Genomic DNA, 22,985 nt, shown 5'->3' with positions numbered 1-22,985 from the left:
TACAATCGCCTGACTGCGCATAGATCATCAAATTACCACTCTGTATCTATACAATGGGTGCAGGCCAGTCCAAGGAGGCCGCTGCGGAGGCTGTTGACCACGAGAAGCAGGAGATTGCAAAAGGCATGTCCAAGTTGGAGGTGTCGGAGAGGATGCAGGAAGGCCTGGAGTCGGGCTATGTTTATGTTGATGAGGAACGTGAGTACAGTACATCCCAGGCTTGTAACATTCTCAATGTCAAACAGGCGGCTGATTGTGTCATACTATCCTATCCGTATAGCCCCGGCCTACTCCTCGTCGGGAAGGGAGATCGATTTGTCCATATCAGAGACGAGGCGTTGGAAGAAGGAATTGCTGGCAGATCCCAAGGTAAGCGACAAGTAACATGCTACGCGCATTCATACTATATTTAACTAGATGTTATAATGTTAATATCGCCATAGAACCGCCTCGCCTTATATGCTCTGTCCGCCAACTCCCCCACCACCATCATAGCCAATCACGCAGCAAAAGTTGCAGATGCTCAGGTCTTCAACGTCAAGATCCCGCTCGAGGGCTCGCCGATCACCAACCAGTACTCTTCGGGCCGCTGCTGGCTGTTCGCGTCGACCAACGTGTTCCGCGTGGCTCTGATGAAGCTGTACAATCTGAAGAGCTTCGAGTTGAGTCAAACATATCTATTCTTTTGGGATAAGATTGAAAAAGCCAATTGGTTCCTGGAGCATGTCATTGACACGGCCGCTGAGCCGCTGGATGGTAGGTTGGTGCAGAGCCTAATGTCAAGTCCCGTGTCGGATGGCGGCCAGTGGGATATGGTCACGAATTTGGTTGGGAAGTATGGCTTGGTATGTACGTTTCATGTTTCACTGGAGCCTACTACGTTTATGAAACAACGGAAATTAATTTGATAAATACGTAGGTTCCCAAAGAGTTGTGCCCTGATTCCTATAATGCGAAAAACAGCTCCTTCCTGGGCAAGCTCGTCACCACAAAGCTGCGTGAGGATGCGCTTGTCCTGCGTAAAATGGCAACGAGCGAGGATCCTTCTACCAGGGCGTCCATCGGCGACGCGAAGAAAAAGTTTCTACAAGAAATCCATTCAATTCTGACCATTTTACTTGGACCGGCACCGTACCCTCAACAGAGATTTCACTGGGTGTATTACGATACGAATGGCAAATTTCACAAACTATCCACGACGCCCTTGGACTTTGCATCGAGTCTTTCAAGTAGTGAAGGGCTTAGGGCATGTGAGGGGACGGATGTGAATGAGCTTTTTAGCTTGGTCAATGATCCAAGGAACCCCTACAAACGGTTATTGACTGTGGATCGGCTGGGTAATGTTGTCGGTGGCCGACCGGTAACTTATGTCAATGTTAATATGGAGGTAAAGTGTTCTCTGTCACTCCACAAAGTAACGAAGCGTTTATAGAAGTGCTTACAAAACATATTCCCGCAGACAATGAAAGCTGCCGCGATCGCCATGCTCAAAGCGGGCATCCCTGTCTTCTTCGGCAGCGACGTGGGGAAATACTCCAGCTCCTCATCAGGAATCATGGATACTGCCTTGTATGATTACTCTCTGGGCTTCAACGTCAATCTAGGCATGAGCAAGGCCGAGAGATTGCAAACGGGCGAGTCATCCATGACGCATGCCATGGTTCTGACGGCCGTGCACATTGGGGACGACGGCAAGCCCGTGCGCTGGCGTGTGGAGAACTCATGGGGCGATGACAAGGGCGACAAGGGCTGGTTCGTTATGACGGATAAATGGATGGATGAGTTTGTGTATCAGGTTGTTGTTGACCTGCAGTTTGTGAGCCGGGAGGTGAGGGATGTGTTGAAGCAGACGCCGATAAAGCTGCCGCTATGGGACCCGATGGGGGCCCTGGCTTGAGTGATATGATATCTACGATTACTACTTCTGGTGGTGTTTTCAAGGTCGTCTGTTGAAATTTCGGGGTTTCTTTATATGTTTCAGCGAATTATACCTTTCTACTCGATTAATTGTTAGAGACTGGTGTTTGAGAGCCCCTGGATGGTGTGGCGTCTCTGTTAGAGCTATATATTGTCTTCATACCTGCCAGAATTTCCGGGTCATGGGCTCTTTTTCGTCTTATTATTATTTTTTGTTTTTCTATTATTAAAATACAGGTGTTGAAACCACACCAAGATAACAAGAAACATAGGAAATACAAAGAGTGACAATTTGAGACTTGCAAATACAGCATCCTAGCCCAGGATTGAGAGAAAATTTATGTAGCTATTTAGTAACTACACCTCTGTATTTTGAGATGCTTGAGTTCTGATTTTTCAATCTTGACCTGTTGATGTTTCCCCCTGCGAGGTTTGAACCCGCACGCCTTGGCAGCCCTAACTACAGCAGTTATATGTCTCACTCACATTTTATATATGAAAACCTTGCTAGTAAATTATAATATAACAACATTGTCTTCTACATTTTACTTAGTCCCGATCATGTCTTAGCTTTAACTTATGATCACTTTGGTCCCGGTGGGACTCAGGCCAAGAAACGTAACTTATGGGACCAGACCAGTCTTGCAACACCCCCAAGGTGGCGGCCGCTGCAGAAGCTTGCCCCGCTTACATCAGCTGGTCCGGCCTGCCCCGCGATCACATGCCATGCCTGTCGTGTCGTGTATTTTCTCGACTCCACCAGAGCTCGATGACAAGACTTCCAGACAACTCGCAGCTCGCAAGAACTAACACACGTCTAACGTCAATTCTCGTCTCGCAGCTTTCGAGCAGGTTGTCCGATCCATTACTCTCCTTTGCAGCTATAGATTAGCTAGTCATTCCCTTCGCATCTACCTCCCTTCCCTTTTAGCCTACCTCCTCCTCGTCTCCCACCCACCCCTACCCATAGCGAGGTCGCGAGCTTCCTAACACCAAGCGGAGTCATAAATCATAATGAGATCCTAATTTCGAAAAGTACAATGAGCTGGTTGAGCTCAAGCAACGCCGTACTCCATCCACTGTGCCTGTCTCATATTCACAGCCAGCTGCATTTCGGATCTATAACAGCGGTGCTACTACCTTGGAAGGAGACGCATTACCTATAAAAGCCGACTGCTGGAGAGGTATTCTTTGCAGCATCCATGGGGAAGCCTCCAGCAGTTATCATCATTGCGAGGTTCGTACGATTGTATTTTACTTCCTACCCTGCTGCCCAACGCTTGGTGGGGGTGAGAGATCTATTTGCTAATGGAGCATTAGGCATGGCGCCCGGTTGGATGCGGTGGACAAACAGTGGCATCTAACATCACCTACCCCGTACGATCCTCCTCTTACATATGGCGGTTGGAATCAATCCCGCGCACTCGGTATTCGGATAGGTAACCTGCTTCGAGCTAGAGAAGAGCCTGTCACCCCTCAATCATCCAACCCATATGGAAATAATAGCGTGGAGGATAAGGCGGCGGTAGTGGGGGGTAACAATGGCGAGGGTAATCAATCGGGCACACCAAGACAGGCCAGAAAGCAGAGAATAATTATCCATACTTCTCCCTTTCTCCGCTGCGTGCAAACCGCTATCGGAGTGAGTGCCGGCATGAGGCTAAGCAAAAATTCCCCTCTGAACCGCAGTCAATCTTCACCATATAAACATCACCGGTTGCATTCGGGTTCCCCCGTCACGCGAGGCAGCGACTCAAACCAGCTTTCAGCCATCCCAGAACCAAGCATTAGCCTTTCCCTGTCCAGGCTAGCCATCGAACCGACTGAAACCCCCGTTCCAAAATACAAACTGCGGCTTGACGCATTTCTCGGAGAATGGCTCTCTCCGGACTACTTTGAGCAGATTTCGCCTCCTCCAAGTTCTGTGATGATGATTGCGGGTGCAAAAGCGGAACTTCTGCGTCGTGGAGAACCAATCGAAGCTGGTATTGAGGCTGGTGGGAAATCAATGTTTGGCCACTTTCCCGGGGGCTGGACTAACCAGTTTACCACCGGCGCCTCCGAACGTCATGACGATGAAACTGGTGATGGGAATGGGAAGGATGGAGAAGCCATCAAGCAGACAGCTCCCAAGGCTTATGCGCTTGCGCACAGGAATCGTTCTGGCAGCTTTGATACGGGTGCAAATGGCGGTATTAAGCCGACGGGGGTTGGCATTTCGAAAATTCAAACCGACCTCCCAGCAGGCTATTCGGGATACGTTCCTCCCGTTCCCACCTATTCTATTTCACCGTCGGACCCTATTCCCGCCGGGTACGTATCCCATGCCCGTGATGCTTGTGTTGACGTCGATTACCAGTGGGACAGCATGCGCGAACCCCAAAATTGGGGCAATGGGGGCGAATACGGTGAAGAATGGAGCGCTATGCACGATAGATTTCGCAACGGGCTCCAACGTATGATAGACTGGTACAGATCTGACGGTCCAGGAATTTCTAGTACTTCCGACGCGACTAAACAGGAGGGGGCAGGGGAAGAGCAGGAAGATGCTACGGAGACTATTTTAATTCTGATATCTCATGGAGCTGGCTGCAATGCGCTCATTGGTGCACTAACAGGCCAGCCAGTCTTGCTTGATGTTGGCATGACTTCACTAACCATGGCAGTCAGGAAACCTGAAGCCGCAGAGCCGTCTGACCAAGGTACCGCAGCGGTACCCACTTCGTATAGAAAACAACATTCCGGGTTGAAGGAGCTGGCAGACGAGTATGAGATGAAATTCCTTTCCTCAACAGAGCATCTCCGCGCAGGCACCAGCTCCTCGCGCTCATCGTCACCCCTGGACTCTTCTCCGAGGGTACTACCATCCCCGATTTCCTCCTACCGGCATCGGTTTGGATCTACTTCCGGCTCTATCAGCTCGCAGGAAAATTTTGCCATCGGGGATTCTATTATTCGAAAGCCAAGTAACTCAAGAGGGTCAGGCCCGCCATACTCTCGCGCAGCTTCTGCACGAAAGCCATCATCTCCAGGACTTTGGGGCTCTGTGTCACCAACAACATCCGCCGACGCTGCTGAATCAGCGGACGATATCATTCCCAATTTCGAGGATCCAAAACCAAGCGCCGGAGATAATGCCTCGGACGAGACGACTGGCCAACGACCGTCAAGATCGCTCTCCCAGCATGGTCTATGGGGTAGCGTTTCGCTCCCAACGCGCGAGCCGCTGAGCAAACGCCGATGGACAATGACTGAACGGAATCCCTGAGAATAGATTTATTATTTATTCATCTTCTTTATTAAATTATATTGCTTTTTCTTTGGGCACCTACTCACTCCACTTCTCGCTTTTATGTTTGCGCCTGGGGATATATTTCGACACCTGCTCGAGCTCAACCCTCAGTATTTGCTTGGTTGTTTACGGCCGCTACTCTATATAGATATATATGGATAATCGGGAAGTACTAAACTGGGGTTTTCCGGGACCTTTTCTTATTTTCCCTTTTCTTATTTTCCCTTTCCTTGTTTGCCTTAATTACTTACTTGCCTTTTCCTCCCTCCTCCCTCTTGTTCTTTTCCCATTTTCCCTAGGTTTGACATTTTCGAGCAGGTGTGATATTCCCAAGTTGATCTCTACTCTGTTTTCCTTTAGCGATGCGTTTATTTGGCTGATGGGAGTTTTATGGGAACTCATGGGGATTACATGATGCTGATTCTTTATTCTTTTTCGTTTCACTTTTTTTCTTTTTTCTTTTCTTTTTCTTTTGTAATCCCTTGGATGATGAATGTGACGCGTTCATGCCACTATGAAATATAACCTATACACATAGCAGTTATGTTAATTTAAAAACCACAATAAATAAGGACTTTTTGGTGGGATGCTGCGGAGGGGCTGTAGCACAGGCCTCTTCAAGTTTAAGGGTAAATATCAACTTTGGTCTGGTTGTATGTCGTTGGGAATGAATTATTTTGCGAATAAATCAATGAATGTGAGGTACATGTACAACTAATCGGAGCCAACAGTTGTAGCTGAAGCGATAGTTAACTAGTTAGTTGGTGTTCGACAAAACAAAGACACGCAAGTAGAATAGAGTGGCGCAGGCAAATCCTTACTCCGGGTAAACATATATTGACCCTCTTTATCTACGCCGCAATAGACCAATTTCTGCAAGCCGTCCTACTAGATAGACTAATAAGCCCTCCTCCCTCCACACCACGCAGAAGCTTCGCCGCGATAGTCTGATTGGACTGACCTAAACCGATAATTAACGTATCATGTCGCCCACCGAAGCGGCGGGGCTCTCGACAACCTACGACTGCGGCCGAACAGGAACGCCAGACCTCCGCCTGCTCCATTTCAACGACGTCTACCATGTCGAGTGAGTACTCGCATTCCTCTTAATTGTCATTATGATTTTGCACATAACCAAACCACAGTAACTAACTCCAATACTACTACTAGAGCCGGCTCTGCAGAGCCCATTGGCGGCACCCCGCGATTCCAGACCCTGGTCAACTACTACCGCAGCCACCCCAGATTCGCCGGCCAGCCGCCGCTGCTCACTTTCTTCTCGGGCGATGCTTTCAACCCCAGCCTCGAGAGCTCCGTTACAAAGGGCCGGCACATGGTGCCGTTCCTCAACCAGGCTGGAACTGATGTTGCGTGTGTAGGGGTAAGTGAGCAGCGCTCTATTTAGCAAAACTTCCCCTCCCTTTCTCCCTCCTTCCCTTGGACTTTAACCATAACTTGGATATATTGTGTGGACTAAAGGAATTTACCAATTGACAGAACCACGATCTAGACTTTGGCGTTGAGCAGTTCGAACATCTGAGGAACCAGTGCAAGTTTCCATGGCTGCTGGCGAACATGCTTGACCCCGCATTGGGCGAGGGGGTGCCACTGGCCAACTGTCCCAAGACGCACATGTTGGAGTCCAACGGTATAAAAGTTGGAGTTATTGGACTTGGAGAGAGAGAGTGGTAAGGGGGAAAAAGAAAAATAATCATTGTTCATTATTTAGGTTCGTTCTTGATACAATTTAACTGACACGTAGTCATTTGACAACTTTTATCTTTAGGCTTGATACAGTCAACGCACTCCCTCCTATCATCTACAAGTCGGCGTCGGCAACGGCAAACGAACTAGTCCCCGGCCTGCGCGCACAAGGCGCCGACCTCATCGTCGCCGTGACCCATCAGCGGGAACCGAACGATAATAAATTGGCTAAAAAGACGCCGACGGGTCTCATTGATATAATTCTAGGCGGGCATGACCATTTCTACGGACACAGCATTGTCAAATCGACCCATGTACTCCGCTCGGGCACGGACTTTAAACAACTAAGCTACATCGAAGCATGGCGGAAGACGGACGGTAGCGGCGGCTGGGACTTCTCTATCACACGCCGCGATGTGGTTCGAGCAATACCGGAGGACCCTGCCACAGTCGAACTGGTGGCCAAATTGACTTCAGCACTGAAAGCCAAGCTGCAGAAACCAGTCGGTTATACGGCGAACCCACTGGATGCGCGGTTCACGACGGTGCGGAGGAAGGAGTCCAACCTTGGCAATTTCGTGTGTGACCTTATGCGCTTCCATCACCATGCGGAATGTGCGATGATGGCATCGGGTACTATTCGCGGGGATCAGATATATCCTCCCGGCCCCCTGAGGGTGAAGGATATTCTCAACTGTTTCCCCTTCGAGGACCCAGTGGTGGTGTTGCGTGTGAAGGGGCGGGCGCTGCGAGCCGCGTTGGAAAATGGCGTTTCCGAACTACCGGCCCTCGAAGGGCGGTTTCCCCAGGTGTCAAACATCCAATATGGATATGCACTTTCCGCACCACCTGGATCCCGCATTGCCTTTGTTAAAGTAGGTGGAGAAGATCTTGAAGATGACAGGCTGTACACACTCGCGACTCGCGGTTATATGGCGCGGGGCAAGGATGGGTATACAGCACTTCTTACAGAGTCTGAAGGTGGGGAAGCGGAGGAGATAATCTCTGAGGAAAACGGGGTTTTGATCAGCACAATTCTTCGACAGTATTTTCTCAGCCTGAAAGTACTTGGCACATGGAATCGGTTAGGCCCGAGTCTGCATCGTCACTGGGACTCAGTGAACGAACGCTGGCACGGGCCTGGCTGGATGGAAGCCACCTCTCCGCTCGCCTCCCCAGAAGAGCAGCCCAAGAAACCAATCGTAGACGGTAATGAAACCCCAGAAAAATTTTCCAGTAGCTTTCAATACGAGAGCGCCAATCCACGACATAAAGATGAACCAGGCAAAGCAGCGGATCAGCTCTCACGCGGAGACCAACCAGATGGCTATGACAGTGGCAGCAACGGCAGCACTACTAGCGAGAGTGAGAGCACTATGGATTCTGAATCTGACTCGGAGCCGGAGATCCTCAGCCGACCTCGCAACTATGTAACTACAGCCGCTCGATCTGTCGAAGATGCAGACCACCGCGAGGTAGTGGCTCGACACTTTGTGCGCAAATGGCGAGAGAAGGCCGGGCTTGGTCCTGACAAGGTGCAGCCCGTTGATCACGCCACGAATGGATTTTCGCCAGCGTGGACACGGGCCATTGCGCCGGTGCTGGAAGGGAGAATTGTCCAGATCGATAGGAAGAAAGCCTGAGCGAAGTTAAGTTTTAACCTTGGCACTGAGAGGCCATGCATGGGATGCTGGGTGAAGTAACGAGATCATGATATTCAATTTGGAAAGGGGCCGGCGGCGAACCTGGACATTGGACAGAACGGACTTTATCAAGATTTTCCAAGGGACATGGACCTGTAGCAGAAAAAGAAAGGAAAAAAAAAAGAATAAACATAACGGTGTAAAAAAAGAAAGAAGAAAATAATTAGACACTGGGTCGGCCAGAGTGCTCCAAAGGGCAAGCTAAAACGGCAGGATACGAGTTGTGATAGGCGGTTATTGAGGATCGGAGTTCCATCATGGTTTTTTTTTGTTTTCGCTTTGTGATTTCCCAGCGTACATCTTGTTTCTTAGATCTCGGGTTGGACTTCATACATCGTAGATAGATTCATGGTGCTAAGTTTACCAAGTTCAACCAGCTGCCGGTTACCAGAATCCCTGGATATTCCTGCCGCGCCACTTGACGGATACTCTGCACGTTCGCCATGGTTGAAGAAGAATATGAAGAATAATAGGAACAATAGCAATCATAAATAGCATCTTCAGACTTTTTCCCTCGTTTCCGAGCAGATGGAGATCCCCAACTTCCAAGAACATACCCAGCTAACTAACCAACTAAGGTTTGCGCCGTCCTGCGCCGTCCTGCGCGCCAGCTGCAGCCCCAGCAGCTGCTCCTCATTGGCATCAGCACAACCTTTCGTGTGTGAGCCAGATGTGTAAATAAAGTTGTGTTGTGCCATGCCGCCTCCTTTGAAAAGTTGGTAAAAAAGGAGGTAACTAATCTGTACGCCGCTACATGTTATCTTGGCCTGCAGATACACAGTGCATACATAGTAGTGCACACATACGGAGTACTGTATATGTAGTTAGCGACTGGACTGGTTGGCCCTAAGCTCACCAACTGACTCGACACCAGCCGAGCTGGCAATGGACGCTGCAAACCCTTTCTTCTGCTGGAGCATGCTAGCAATCTGCCAGGGCGATTGTTGCTCCGAACTTGATCCTAGGCTTCTCCTAGCTAGTCCGCCTATGAAATAGTAGCCCATCGTTTCGGGGCAAACGCCGCCGCTATGACATAACTCTCTCTGGTGGGTGTGGGCTTGTTGGGCGGTCTGAAAAAAAAAAAAAAAAAAAAAAAAAAACTAACTTTAATATTCCCCGTCATCGATCTAGGAAAAATAATAATAATAAAGAAGTCCCCGCGCTGCCAAACCAATTCCCAGGTGTCGGGATTCCCTCAGGTTAGCTATAAATTAGTTAGACTTGCAACACCTCGAACTCTGTCCCGCCGCCCGCCACTCATCAGCAAAAACCTATCCCACCGACTGACTCTCTTGCACCCCATCTTCCTGATAAGCAATAGGGCATTAAAACAAAAGAGGCCTCTTTCTTTCTTTGCTTTTGGCTCACTTATGCCATTTTAATTCTAATATTTTCTCCTCGGAGTTTCCGATCTCGCGTGAAATTCGGATCGCACACGGGAACATGGAGGTGGACAGCGAGAGGGTCTCTGACCGCAGCAGGGTCGAGGTTGATGAAGTACGACCTCTCTCTTAACACTCCCCCCAGATTGGTGGGGTTCCTCGTGTCATTAATTTGCACTTGAATGGAATATACGCGCTCTGAACTACGCTTCCAGGAATAGCACTGATATCAGATTGAGCCAGTCTTCTGCAGAAAACAGAGCCACACTGAGTGAGGAACTGTACGCCATCCCTTTTGTTTGTTTCTCCTCTCCGAACTTCCCATCTGTCTCCTTTTGGTATACCCAAAAGAAAGGGAAAAAATAAACCATAATTATATTTTTACGCCGGGGACTTTTTTTTGCTCATCATTGCATGAATCAAGGCTGGACTTTACCGAAAGTCTCCATTCCTCCATCGTCAGTTACGAATGGAAAAATGGCCGACGGTATCGGGAGGGAAGTGCGTAAACCGTTTCCTTCATGTCCTTGACCCCCGCAGCTACTATCCAGGTTTGCCGACGTCTGGAGCTTCGGGGCGCATTCGAATATCTTATATATATATGCATCTATGTATGCATGCAAAGGGTAATATATCTGACAGGCGGTATATACAGACTACAAATTCCCCAACGACGAAAGGGAACAGGATCGGCTCAACCTCATCCATTATGCCATTTACTATCTGTGCGACGAGAGATTTTTCTTGGCACCGATCAACCCGGATGGAAAGAGGATATTAGATATAGGCACGGGAACGGGCAAGTGGCCGATTGAAATGGGTACGGTTGAATGTTCATTGATTACAACTTTGCGGTTGTTATTTATTAAGTTCCACTGTTTACTAACTCCTGCGTGATAATGACTGAAGGGGATTTATATCCATCAGCAGAACTGGTGAGTACTTCCACAAGGCTATCATTTCGGAATTTTGCTGGGAAAAGGACGACCTGTTGAATAAAATGAATTGTTGCATAGACTGGAGTCGATTTGAGCCCGATACAGCCACGATGGTGAGGCACTCCTATTTTTCTTCCATTGTATTTTCTTCTCTATTCATCCAGAGCTAATCCGTGTGTAGGGCGCCGCCGAATGTCAAATTTATAGTCGAGGATCTTGAGCAGGATTGGGTAGAAACGGAATTATACGACTTCATACACTGCCGGTACATGATGGGATCGATCAAAGATTGGCCACGACTGGTGAAGAAGTTTTATGAGTTGAGTTAACCCAATCCCTAACATAAGAGATGTTCTTTTTCCCTAATGAGCGCAATAGACATCTAAAACCCGGCGGCTGGGTCGAATTCAAAGACTCCACAGCCACCGTATTTTCCGAAGACGGCACTGTCACACCCGATTACAAAGTAGTCGAAATGCTTCGGAATCTACGGTTGGCGTCCGAAAAGATAGGCATAAACATGGACCATGCGCCGTTGCTCAAGGGCTGGATGGAACAGGCCGGATTTACCAACATCGAGCAGCGCGTAATGAGGTTACCTATAGGCACGTGGCCGAAGAATAGACGCTTGGTGAGTGCAAAATCTACAACCCTGCCACCGTTCATCTATCTCTCTATATATCTCTCTCTTGTCTCGCGTCTCAATCTGACCCTCCTATTTTCTAACTGTAAATGCTACTGTAGAAACTTATCGGGGCAATGATGGCGTCGCATTATCTCGAGGTGGAGGCCTTCACGCTCATTCCATTTATAGAGATATTGGGCTGGAGTCCGGCGGAGGTTGAGGAACTGAACGCGCAGGTCCGCGCTGCTGTGCAGACGAAGGGAGTCCATCCACTGCATAACTAGTGAGTTCCAAGTTCTTTTTCTCTCTGAATAAACAGCTACCAGTTTTCCTCAGCGTGGTCCAGCGTGTTTTTTGGCTGACATTCACGACAATAGTTACGTGGTTTGGGGTCAAAAACCGGCAATGTAAACGGGATAAACAGAAAAATAAATAAACAAAAGCAAAAAAGAAAAAGAAAAAAAGAAAAAAGAAAAAAGAAAACCTCGTGCGCAAAGTTTGCAAGCATGCACTTTTACACACACAGAGCTGTCTGACAGCAAGAAGGCCAGCAGTTGCTGAATGAATTTCCTATGTCCTCCGGGGCCTTCCATCTTGTAACGATCGGCGTATATGTGTTGCTGTTTTCACAATAATGGGCACGGTTCGATCACCTTTTTCATTTCACTTCCAGCATATGAGAAGGCGCATTTCGCATTTCACAGCCAGCTTTTTTGGTTTTGGTTTTGGTTTATTTTTTCTTCTTGTTTCCCACGTTTATTTTATCCCCTGGTTCTCTTTGGCGACGTTCCGAAAGGGTCTTGGATCTGGGCATAATCATAGAGTTCGACACAACCATCCAATGAAAACAAATTGCGCGCGCAAGCTTCTTCGAAAATACGGAATACAGAAATTGAAAAGGAAGGAAGGTAGGAAGGAGGTGATGGAGGTGGAAGGTTGGTTGATTGTACACTAATCTAGCCGCGCAGCATTCTATAGGTGTGTGGGTCACGTGGCCTCATATAGGGCATCCGGCCAACAGGAGGGAAGAAAAAAAAGAAATCAATAAAAAGGAAAAATGGTCATTGACTGATCATGGGATTAAACAGATCCCGACACTCTGTTTCCCTGACGCAAGAACACTAGCCACCGAGTTAACGTTATTTCTCGCCTCGCAGCCTCGCAGCCTCGCAGGGACAGGCGTTCGGTGCCATCGTCTACGCTGCGTATGACAATAACTAATATTATTAATGATACCAGTGGTTAGGGGTAACTTAAGCGACCTGACTGCTGGCACCACCGAAACCCCCAAGGGCGTGGGTAACTACCTACTGCAGAATTCCAGGGCTAAGGGGAACCGCCGTTGAAAGTTCCAGTATTTAACTCCATAGTATTCAATTATATATATATATAATTTCTAATGACAATGAAGTGAGAAAGAAGGATATACACTTCGTTGCGGCAGAGAAGATATTATTCGGGCCATCAGACCCCATTATTGCAGCACATATTATTATTTCCTCACTCCTCTCTCCTCATTCTCTCTAGTCCAGCCTGCCTGTGTCCCAGTATGGTATGAAAGTTACCAAATCAACCGAGGCCGGATCGATCTACTAGGTGTTTTAGCCTAGTTTTCACTGTGCAGCCATGACACTAACGGAAGCAGAGCAGGCCCTCCTCCGGCCTGATCCTGGTGCAACAGGTCACAAGTGCTAGCAGATAGAAGACCCGACCAGATCGTCTACGTACCACAGTACGGAGTACGGAGTACTCGGGACATGATCATGACATGGCCAAAACCGGCCGGGCTGGTCACTCATACGCTGTATGCGTCGTCCACTATCTTGTTTAGACGGCCCACTTGGCACTGGTGAGCGGGATGTAACTAGTGTACATGTACTCCGTACTGTACATACATGTTCCGTAACCATAGATGGGGTCATTCATTTTTCATCGCAGTTCGAGTCGGTGTGTTGATGCTAGAGTTAAAGTACCGGCAGGGCCTAGGCAGAACGCCCTGGTACGCCCTGGTTACATGGTAAACTGCTGGCGGTCGTTACTGCTGGATGTATCTATCCATGAAACATCCACGATTTGACAGAACCTGGCCGACTTGGCCGATGCAGCTGGCGGTCCGGTCCCCCGTCGACCGACACTACTGGGCGGGATATTCTAATATTGAAGACGTTCTGGTGTTGAACCGGCTTCTTGCTTCCAAACTGCTGGGTGGTGTCTTCCAGCCTCGATCCTGTCTACCCTGCAGTTCTCACTAACGAAGCTAAACACGCTCTTAAATCTAGCTGTGGTTGGTTCGGGGGTGGTCTAGGAAAGGAGGAGGGGGTTGAAACTTCCAGACCGCCGGGAGCAAAATGCACAGGCGGATGTTACGGTGCCAGTATCCCGGGAATAGCAGCACGTCTCATATCGGCTGCATATCTATAGTCGCCTTTGGACGCTTGGTCATAACAACCTAATAACAGCTACAGAGCTAGCGCACTGAGAACTGTTATGACTAGGGATTCGGCGATTGGATCGCCAGTGGCTGTTAATTAACTAGTGGTTATTTCAACTCCGCAGTTCACGTTTCTTATCATCCAGAGTACATAATCCCACAGGATCTCCTCATCACAGCGTCGATCTTGAGCAAGCGGCAGTCTTCAGACGGGCGGATATCCTGAGCCTGGATCCCGGCGCAACGGCAAGGCCCATCCCTCATGTATTTATCTCCCTTGGACCCTTACCAATGCTAATGTCCCCCATCACTCCAATTCGCCAGGGGTTTAGTGCTACAGGGCAGGATGCGGAAGTATTTCGCAACCTGACGGATGGAGCACACTGAGATGTCTATGTTAACGACCGTGATATTCAACCGTGATATGCACGATAAGTTTACACTGTAAGGATTTATTTCCCAGGTCCCATCGCCATGGAGGACCGCTGGAAGATGGCGCGTGTTATGGTACTCCCATTCGCGACCATGAAGGGCTGAAAATTTCCCGAGGCCGGCCGAAATGAATACCTGGGGGTTATTTGCAGTGTGCCATCAAAGGTTTCTATAGCTCTGTACTTACGGCCGGTTTCCAGGGAGGCCTTTCCACACACGGGGTATTGAGGTAATGAAGGGCTATTAATTCAGATCTATCAGGGAACGCCGAGGTATTATTGGCACAGTCTTTCAATTCAGCTCCAGGCATTCTGCGATTATGTGGTGCAAAATACATCATGTCAGCTTATCCTCGTCAACTCTGTGCCGTGTGGATTGAGGGCTTCAGAGACTAAGGCCTTCCTACTATTTTCCAAAAAGCGAATATCCCTCCATCCACCATCAAAAATGAATATTTGTAGTAAAAGCAGAGCAGGAAGTGCTAATAACGACCAACAATGATTTTAACGGGAGGGTTAGTACGGTAGACTGGAGTATCAACTTAGCCCAAAACCTAGTGAGTGACGGATCGCAATTTTCAGGGTGAAGCAGCTCTCAGATCCTTTTCTTCCTGGTAGTTTGGATTCCTGTACGTTGAATGATGGAGACCTGTCTGTGGAAGACTGGTACATTTGCATATGATAAAGTCCCGGGTTGGTGATCATGGCCATGGTTTTGCTTCCATTGATGGGAATGCGCGTTTCGCTGTCCAAGTCTGGGGTGTTGTGATACTAGGTATGTTTCATTGATGGCAATCTTTTTCTTTCTTTCTATCTTTCTTTTTCTTCTTTCTCTTTTCAATTCTCTCATCTTTACTTTCCAAAGATTGATCTGGTCTATCATAAGTCTCTGTGTCCTGATGAGATAATCAGATTCAGAGCAAGTATCTCAAGATCATCTATCAGTTTCTATATTTCTCTCAATACTGTTTAGACTGAATACTGTTGTGATTTAAGTTACTGACACTGATAGCTATAGCCGGATACAGTAATCCATTTCTTTTCCACATGAAGGTTCCATCCACGACTGTACAGTGTATCATGAATCAGTTGACTTCACCTGGGATGAGGAGAATATGACTCGACTTTAGAGTAATACCAATAATAGGGTTATATTTTGAATGGTGTAGTAACAACCCGGAGCTCAAGCGGCATATAAGCCAGCTCTTGCAAACGGTCAATGATCATGGATGTGCATGTCGCTGCTTTGGAATTGCGTAATAAGGAAATCCATATATGAAACAGGCAATGTATCCTGTCGAAGTTGAAGTTTTGAGGGAGACAGCATGTTAAGCTTGACTTCAAGTAGAAGTAAAAATCTATCGTTAGACATTAAATAGAGCGAAGTGTGCATCAGCACTAGAGCTCTGACTCACGTCATTTTTGCCACAACAGAGTCACCTGGGCCAGTTAATAATAAATAAAAATACAAAGCGAGCCATGAACTTGCTATTAAACACGAGCTTGAACCACGGACAGGCACGATTCGTTGAATGTTGTTGCTGGTGATTATCACGTGGATAAGATCTCCAGTCACGTGGTGGCGCTATCCTAACCTTGGAAAAAAAAATTGCCAAGAAAAAAACAAAATCCCGAGCGCGGTGGTAACTAACTACGAAAGAATAACCAACTGCTATACAGGTCTCGAAGGCGCTGGCAGCCCACTGGAGATCGCTGGAAACGGAATATTGACCTGCTATTAAATTGCCATGGCTATCGACATTGAGACACCATCTGCTCCCGCGCAGTCCCTCTCAAGCTCATTGGAAACCCTCACAACCAGCCTTTCAAGCGCACTTTCCTCTCTCCCAACCTCCGAGCCACACGGTGATGTCCCGGTAAATAATGCGTCTATATTGCCCCCGCCCGATGGCATCTCACTTCTTGACACAAAGAACGAAATATTCCTTTCCTATCTGCAAAATCTAGTTTTTGTGGTGGTTCTACAACTGAGGAATCTGTCCAAGAGTAGATCGTCAGACAAAACGAATGGCACAGGACAAGGGAGTGGCGAGGATGCATCCCTGCATAAAAATGCTGTGAAAAAATTGACAGAGCTACGGCTATTCTTAGAGCGTGGTGTGCGACCATTGGAAGGCCGCCTAAAATACCAGGTTGATAAGGTGCTAAAGGCAGCAGAAGACGCAGAGAGAAATCAACAAGACGCCGCATCGAAGCCAAAGAAATCCCGGAAGGGAACAACGGAACTGGGGGAAGGAAGTGATGGTGGAAGCCGAAGCGAAAGCGAAACTGGATCAGGAAGTGACTCTGACGGTTCTGAGGACAGCGAGGACGAAGACGAAGATGTTAATGAGTTGGGATACCGACCTAACTTGGCCGCTTTTTCGCGTGGAACTCAAGATCAGGAAAAGTCCAAAGCACCGAGTAGGAAAGACACTGGCGATGGTATCTATCGGCCGCCAAAGATAAAACCCACAGCGCTCCTCACTACGACACCGGATAGCCGCGAGGAGAAACGTGGCCGCCGCACCGCCAAATCCGCCGTCATTGACGAATTCGTCTCTGCTGAGATGTCCAGCGCACCCACTGCAGAGCCTAGCATTGGCACAACGATCCGGGCTGGAGGAAGAACAATGCGGTCCGAGCGGGAGAGAGCACAGGAACTTGAGCGACGAACGTATGAAGAAGGCAACTTCGTGCGGTTGCCGAAGGAGAGTAAGAAGGAACGGGCGAAGCGTGGAGGGAACCGTCCTGGGGGCTATGGCGGCGAAGATTGGCGAAGCCTGGGTGAGGGGGCCGATAGGATCGAACGACTCACGCGGCGTGGTAGAGAGGGTGGCAGAAGCACTGTCCTGGAGAAGAGCCGGAAAAGACGGGCTACGGAGGATGGGCCGCGGGGCGATGGAATCAATATAGGCGAGAATTTCGAGAAGCGCCGCAAAAAGATAGCGACATGGAAGCGGTAAAGCTTACATCTTGTCTATCTATTATTTGAATATCTCTATTTTTCTCGCAAGTGGAGCTGGTCTGTCTACGATAATAATTGAGTATCCACTTGCATGCTCTGGGTCCTAAATAGGCGTTTTCCCGACGCTGCTTAAATCACAACATAACCCATCTGTGCTGAAACCGCAGATTGGTCATCCCCAACTCTTCACGCGGCGCTCATGAATGGCTGATTCACACCATGGTGTATGGATAATGAGAGATGGCAGTGACTTTGTGAGGCGGTTGCTGTCTAAGCAATCAAGATTAAAGACGAGCCATAGGTGGAACCAGGGCGAGGATATTTCAATGGTTAGTTGTGTTCTCCGCTACGAGTCATATGTAGGAGCGTAATTAATAGATCTCTCGTCATGTGTTTCCGCGGTTTGCTGGCTTCCCTATTTCCCACCAGTCTTCTCGCTACTTCACTGACATCCGGTTCTCCTGACGTGAAATCTATATGGCTCGTTAATTCTGGGCCTCTGTCGCAAATTCTTGTAGACTCGCTTTCAGCGCGGGTGTATCTCTCGTGGGGTTTGTCACAAATTAAGGTTAACTATTAAGGTTATCTGGTGGGTCCGTAGGGCTGGCCAGGATTTCCTAATACAGAAAGTGTGGGTCAGGAGCAATGACGTCATCTACCAAATTACACGTACCCGTAAGGTCAGAAACGCGGATGTTACTATATCAATCTACCCAGTATCTGTTGCCATTCTCCGTTCATATAATGTATATAGTTTCCCACAATGGAAGACCCAGGTAAGGCATTTCGTTTCTCCCAACTCGCCAAACAGCTCCCGTTCCTAAACAAGCCTTCTCGATTCTTCAACAGTGGCTGAGATCCCACGTCATCCACCTCCTCACTCAATCCCTTCCCTCAGTTCAAAAGCAAAAGATCGAGAGATTCTTCAGCGCATCAGGTTCCTTCACACATCCCTTGTGTCGCACCGGATCATTTAACGGAAGCAGATGGCTGATTGTCCAAATATACCGATTTTACAAGATCAAGTTCCCGCACATTGGCCTTTAAATCCACTCCGTTGGTAAAAATGAATAACAATAATAGCCTGTATCAAGAATATAGCTGTAAACCACAAACAACTCCCTACTGATTTTATAATGTTTCTCCCAAATCTTCCAGCATTCGACAAACCTAATCTCACTCTTTACGTTACGATATCCCAAATATTCCGCCTCTTCATCATCCCTTTCTACAAAGCGAGTGCAAGACTCACCGTCGTCCTCACGCTCACTCCTTCAACAACACACGCCCCTGAAGCGGATCACCCCCTATCATCGTGGTTAAGTGCTTCCGAACATAGCCCTGACCGGAGTTCCTCACACTCCCACCATCCGAGAAGTACGACACTCTACTACATCTCAGCGCAGGAAGACCTCTGCCAAATATCAGAACTAGTAAAATTTGTGTGACCATTTGGAATAGGTGTTGTTTGGTATGGCGCTCCTTCTCCACGGCGTTCAATAAACTGTTTACTGTAGTAGTCTGAACAGATGAAAAGAGACAGTATAATATATGACACAGTCACAGAGTGAGAGCTCCTGAATCTATTTATTAAACATAGTACTGCAAAAAAATATCTCTCTATTTATTATAGAAAAACCAACTTTTCTGTGCAAAAAACACTGTAATGCGACCTCACATGATATCACATGCACTTCTTTGAATTTATGAATGAGATTAACAGCTAGCTCTGCAGCCTGTATAGCTCTGATAATAATCTTCATTCTTTTCTTTACAGATGTTCTCTACTGTATTTACATTTTTTATACTCTTATCTACATTCATTACAATCTATATGTTTATTAATATACTAATTTTATACACTGCTGCTTAATATGTAAGAATTCTCATTCTCTTAGTATATTTGAACAGTTTTAATTGAATGCATTATTCTGTACATAGTTTACATACTATCAAGCTCAGTGTGACACATATTAGACATATTCAGTTCAAATCTCTCATTTATTATTAAGAGATATAACTACTTCTGTAAGAGAGCTATACTGAATAAATCAGTATAATATATAGATCTTATATAATAAAAGTGAAAAATGTTAAAGAAGGAAAAAAGAGAAAGTACAGAAATCAGCAATTGAAGTGAATATTTATACATGTATAAAATGAAGCTTCAGAGTGAAAAAATAGAAATTCTGTAAATTCTTTAGCTGAGAATCAGTGACTGAGAATCAGAGCTTTCAACAGAAATTTATAAAGTGTAATAAAATAATCTATATAATTGATCAGATGCAGCCTGTTATATTAATTCTCTTTTTTTAGAAGTGAGATTATATGTAGTTCTTATCAGTCAAGAGCTGCTGTTTTAAATAATACAGAGCTCAGAGTTCAGATTAGATAATTATAACTAATTTATTTCACAAGATATTATCAGCTACAGCTGTGAAGTCTCTTATTAAGAATATCTTTAATCTTTTATTCAAGTTTATTATCTTCTTCTATAATCTCTAACAATTGTCAGTTAAAAGTTAGTTAAGAAGAGAATGAATCAGTGACAGTATAACAGAACAAGCTTGTATAAAAGATATTATAAATCTTTAATAATATGTTAAAATAGTAGTTATAACTGTCTAGAACTTCTATCACTTTATGTAAGAATAAGTGCTCGCAGGCGATTATTCAGGTGTTTGCAGCTTGGCGTGATATGTACTGTTAACTACTAGAAGTATTCACAGTAGAAAGATAAAATGTAGAGATCAAATGTATAATAGTATTTAAGCTGAGTTATAAATAGTATTCATGAACTTCAGTCTATATAGTTGTGTGTAGTCAAGAGCTGCTAGCTCTATTGATTACATGAGAGATAGAAATAGAGATAAAGAATTCATAAGAAGTAGGATTTCTTACATATCTCTCTCTCTCTAAGACTTTGTTCACAAAGCCTTTCACTGAGTGACTTCATAGTCAGCTCAGCACTGCAGTGATACTCACTAAAAACTCTTCATATCTATAAAAAATCTCAGTGAGGAAAAATTCCTTATCACTGTAAAGAGAAAAGAGTCTGTCACTCAGTTTCTTATTCTGTAAGATTCTTTATAATCTACAGATTCTTCTCTGACTATTACACAGATTCATCTCATATCTTTTATATAGAAGAGTTTCAGTTAACTCTTAATTATTTTTACAAGATTCTTATGTAATCATCACATAGATTCATCTTACAGATGAATTACTCTTTATAAGATCACTCTTATTAAAGAGAAATATTTATAAGTTGATCTTTCACTCATTCTTATAAATCATTGTTCTTTGACACTGTAGAATTGTGAGGAATTTTTCATTCTTTTATTAACTCTGTAGAATTATAGAATCAAGATATTCACAGTCTGCAATCACTCTTTATAATTATATAGAAAGATTCAAATCTGTAATTTATAATCACTCTTATTTACTAAAGTGATATGACTGTTTCATAGAATTACTCACAGTGTAAGTAAATCTCTTTAGAGTAGTATAAATATTTCAGATCTATTTATAGAATCTCATCTTCTTTTCTCTTTTTCTATAACAGCTCTTATTCTTATAAACTGTGAGTATTCTCATTCATCTATAAAGTATTTTTATTCAGATAACAGAGAGAGAGTATTTCTGATAATATCTATATATTAATTCAAGAACTTCTCAAGAATAAAAATTTTTCAATTTCAATATCTTTATAATAATGTCTGACTGCTGTTGAGCTTCTTATAAGTATTTTCATAACTTCTCTAATTACTTTTTATCAGCTGATGAAGCAGAGACACTGCTGCTTATAACTGTATCTTCATTTTCTTCAGCTCTGTCACTGCATCTGATCTTCAGATCAGCAATTAATCTTCTATCTCTCTCAGATCAGTTTCTGACTTTAAGTAACACAGTTTCTCTCTTTACTGTAAGTCTTCTTATAAGTAATTTCTTACAGATTCTAGCTGACAGTTCTTGTGAAGCTCTCTGTGTTATCAGTGTCTTCTGTGACTCTGTGAGCCTATGACTATCTCTTCTCTGCTCATACAATCACTGATCAGATATATGCAAATATATCTAGATTCTCTATCAATGATTCTCATATTACAGTGCATTTTCACAATTCCATTATTAATGAGAGATGAATTTTCAGATACCTGTAAAATCTGAGTAATCAAGACAATACAAATGTCATGAATTTGTAACAGAAGTTGATCTGAGCAGATGAGTTCTCTCTCTATATCTTAATTATTTCTAGACTGAATACTTCAGTATAACTAGAAGAGTAAACACAGCTTCATGAGAAATATCTAGTTATATACACAGATGATCAGTTCTCAAGACTCTGTTACAACTGTATATACTCTGATATCTGACTTCTCTGAAGTCTGTATATTTCTGACAGTCTTCATATCAAATGTAATAATTGTCTGTACTGCAGATATGATACTCTCTGTTTCTTTGAAAGAAAAAATTAATAGTTGTAAAGAGATTAAGTATCATAGATATTAAGAGTGTGAATTTGAGTTTTCTTTATTTTTTCTTTATTAATCTTCAAATTGTGTTCACAGCTCTGTTTATTTTCTTATTTTTTAGTTTAATAAGAATATGATTTCTTCTTCTCTTACATACACTGCAGACTGTTCATCTCAGTAGAAACTCATTATCTTATAGACTAGAATTTATAAATGACAGTGTTAATATCTTTATTATAATCAGATTCTTAGTAAAGACTGTATTATTCTGACTTATCAGAATTTACAGTATAAAAGTTATGTCTCAGCTTCTGCAGATATCTTATCTATCTGAATAATTCTCAAGTGAACTTATTTATCTTGTCAGAATACTCTTATCACTGAATCTTGAATCAGAGCTTATAATCTCACTTCTCTGAGTCAATAATTTCTTTAATCTGATATTCTCTTTCACTCTCTAGTACTTTATAAATAGAGTGATGAGTCATAGAATTCTCTTCTGAAAATTCCTTATATTTACAGAGTAAAGAGATATGAAAAATATTATATATCTATAATTTAGATAACAGTTCTAATCTATAGAACTGTAAGCTAACTTTCTTTATAATCTTATAAGACTCTATTTATAAGAGATTCAGCTTCTTACTAGATCTTCATATAATAATATTTTCTAAACTCAGTCAGACTCTATCATCTTTCTTAAAACTCTTTATAATATACTTAAAGTTATAGTATCTCTTCTAATACTCTTAAATCTTTCTCAAGAATTTACAGACTTTCTCTCAGATCTTCTGAATTCTCTCAGTCTATTCACAGACATCATCACACTCTATAGTATACTCTTGCAGATTTATCAAGATTATCTGTAGATGAGTCTCAGTGAGTATCTCAAAGAGAGTTTTATCTATACTGATATACTTTGAGTTGTTATATATAAACTCTGTGAGTGATAATCAATGCATTCAATTATTCTGATTATAATTGATAAAGTACTACAGATACTGTTTCAATATACTTATCAGATGTTCTATCTGATTATCTATCTGTTAATGAAAAGTTATGCTTAGATCTTATAAGATCTTCAGTATAATTATCAGATCAGATCAGAACTCTTCTGTGAAG

At 44.7% G+C, this 22,985-nt stretch overlaps 5 protein-coding genes across 6 annotated transcripts; all 5 read left to right on the top strand.

Moving 5' to 3' along the window:
* Positions 1-53: 53 nt before the first annotated feature.
* BDCG_02460 (bleomycin hydrolase) lies at positions 54-1,897 on the top strand (the record flags this gene model as incomplete). Its single annotated transcript, XM_045418001.1, has 5 exons — positions 54-198; positions 281-369; positions 444-845; positions 920-1,387; positions 1,460-1,897. The coding sequence occupies 5 exons, from the start codon at positions 54-56 to the stop codon at positions 1,895-1,897; spliced, it is 1,542 nt and encodes a 513-aa protein (XP_045274675.1).
* Positions 1,898-2,503: 606 nt separating this feature from the next.
* Positions 2,504-6,010, top strand: BDCG_02459 (phosphoglycerate mutase). The gene is made up of 2 exons (XM_045418000.1): positions 2,504-3,154; positions 3,238-6,010. The coding sequence occupies exons 1-2, from the start codon at positions 3,120-3,122 to the stop codon at positions 5,183-5,185; spliced, it is 1,983 nt and encodes a 660-aa protein (XP_045274674.1). The 5' UTR covers positions 2,504-3,119; the 3' UTR covers positions 5,186-6,010.
* A 3,374-nt stretch (positions 6,011-9,384) lies between these two features.
* On the top strand, positions 9,385-12,034 carry BDCG_02457 (the record flags this gene model as incomplete). Of its 2 annotated transcripts, XM_045417998.1 has the most annotated exons (11): positions 9,385-9,662; positions 9,748-10,113; positions 10,242-10,279; positions 10,423-10,499; positions 10,654-10,818; positions 10,908-10,933; positions 11,015-11,049; positions 11,118-11,255; positions 11,315-11,567; positions 11,681-11,844; positions 11,939-12,034. In XM_045417998.1, the coding sequence occupies 10 exons, from the start codon at positions 10,060-10,062 to the stop codon at positions 11,970-11,972; spliced, it is 984 nt and encodes a 327-aa protein (XP_045274673.1). In that variant the 3' UTR covers positions 11,973-12,034. The 2 variants fall into 2 exon arrangements, with proteins under 2 accessions (XP_045274673.1, XP_045280068.1); XM_045417999.1 differs by lacking the exons at positions 9,385-9,662; positions 9,748-10,113; positions 10,242-10,279 and having other exon boundaries at positions 10,476-10,503; positions 11,681-12,030.
* A 4,137-nt stretch (positions 12,035-16,171) lies between these two features.
* On the top strand, positions 16,172-17,389 carry BDCG_02456 (U3 small nucleolar ribonucleoprotein Lcp5; the record flags this gene model as incomplete). Its single annotated transcript, XM_045417997.1, has 1 exon — positions 16,172-17,389. The coding sequence occupies one exon, from the start codon at positions 16,172-16,174 to the stop codon at positions 17,387-17,389; it is 1,218 nt and encodes a 405-aa protein (XP_045274672.1).
* Positions 17,390-18,154: 765 nt separating this feature from the next.
* Positions 18,155-18,839, top strand: BDCG_02455 (uncharacterized protein; the record flags this gene model as incomplete). Its single annotated transcript, XM_045417996.1, has 3 exons — positions 18,155-18,167; positions 18,203-18,328; positions 18,550-18,839. 3 exons carry the CDS (start codon positions 18,155-18,157, stop codon positions 18,837-18,839), a joined length of 429 nt encoding a protein of 142 aa, XP_045274671.1.
* Positions 18,840-22,985: the final 4,146 nt, after the last annotated feature.

Source organism: Blastomyces dermatitidis, assembly GCF_000003525.1.
Source record: "Blastomyces dermatitidis ER-3 genomic scaffold supercont1.3, whole genome shotgun sequence".
In the NCBI taxonomy this organism is placed as follows: domain Eukaryota; kingdom Fungi; phylum Ascomycota; class Eurotiomycetes; order Onygenales; family Ajellomycetaceae; genus Blastomyces; species Blastomyces dermatitidis.
This window is presented reverse-complemented; position numbering and strand designations above follow the sequence as displayed.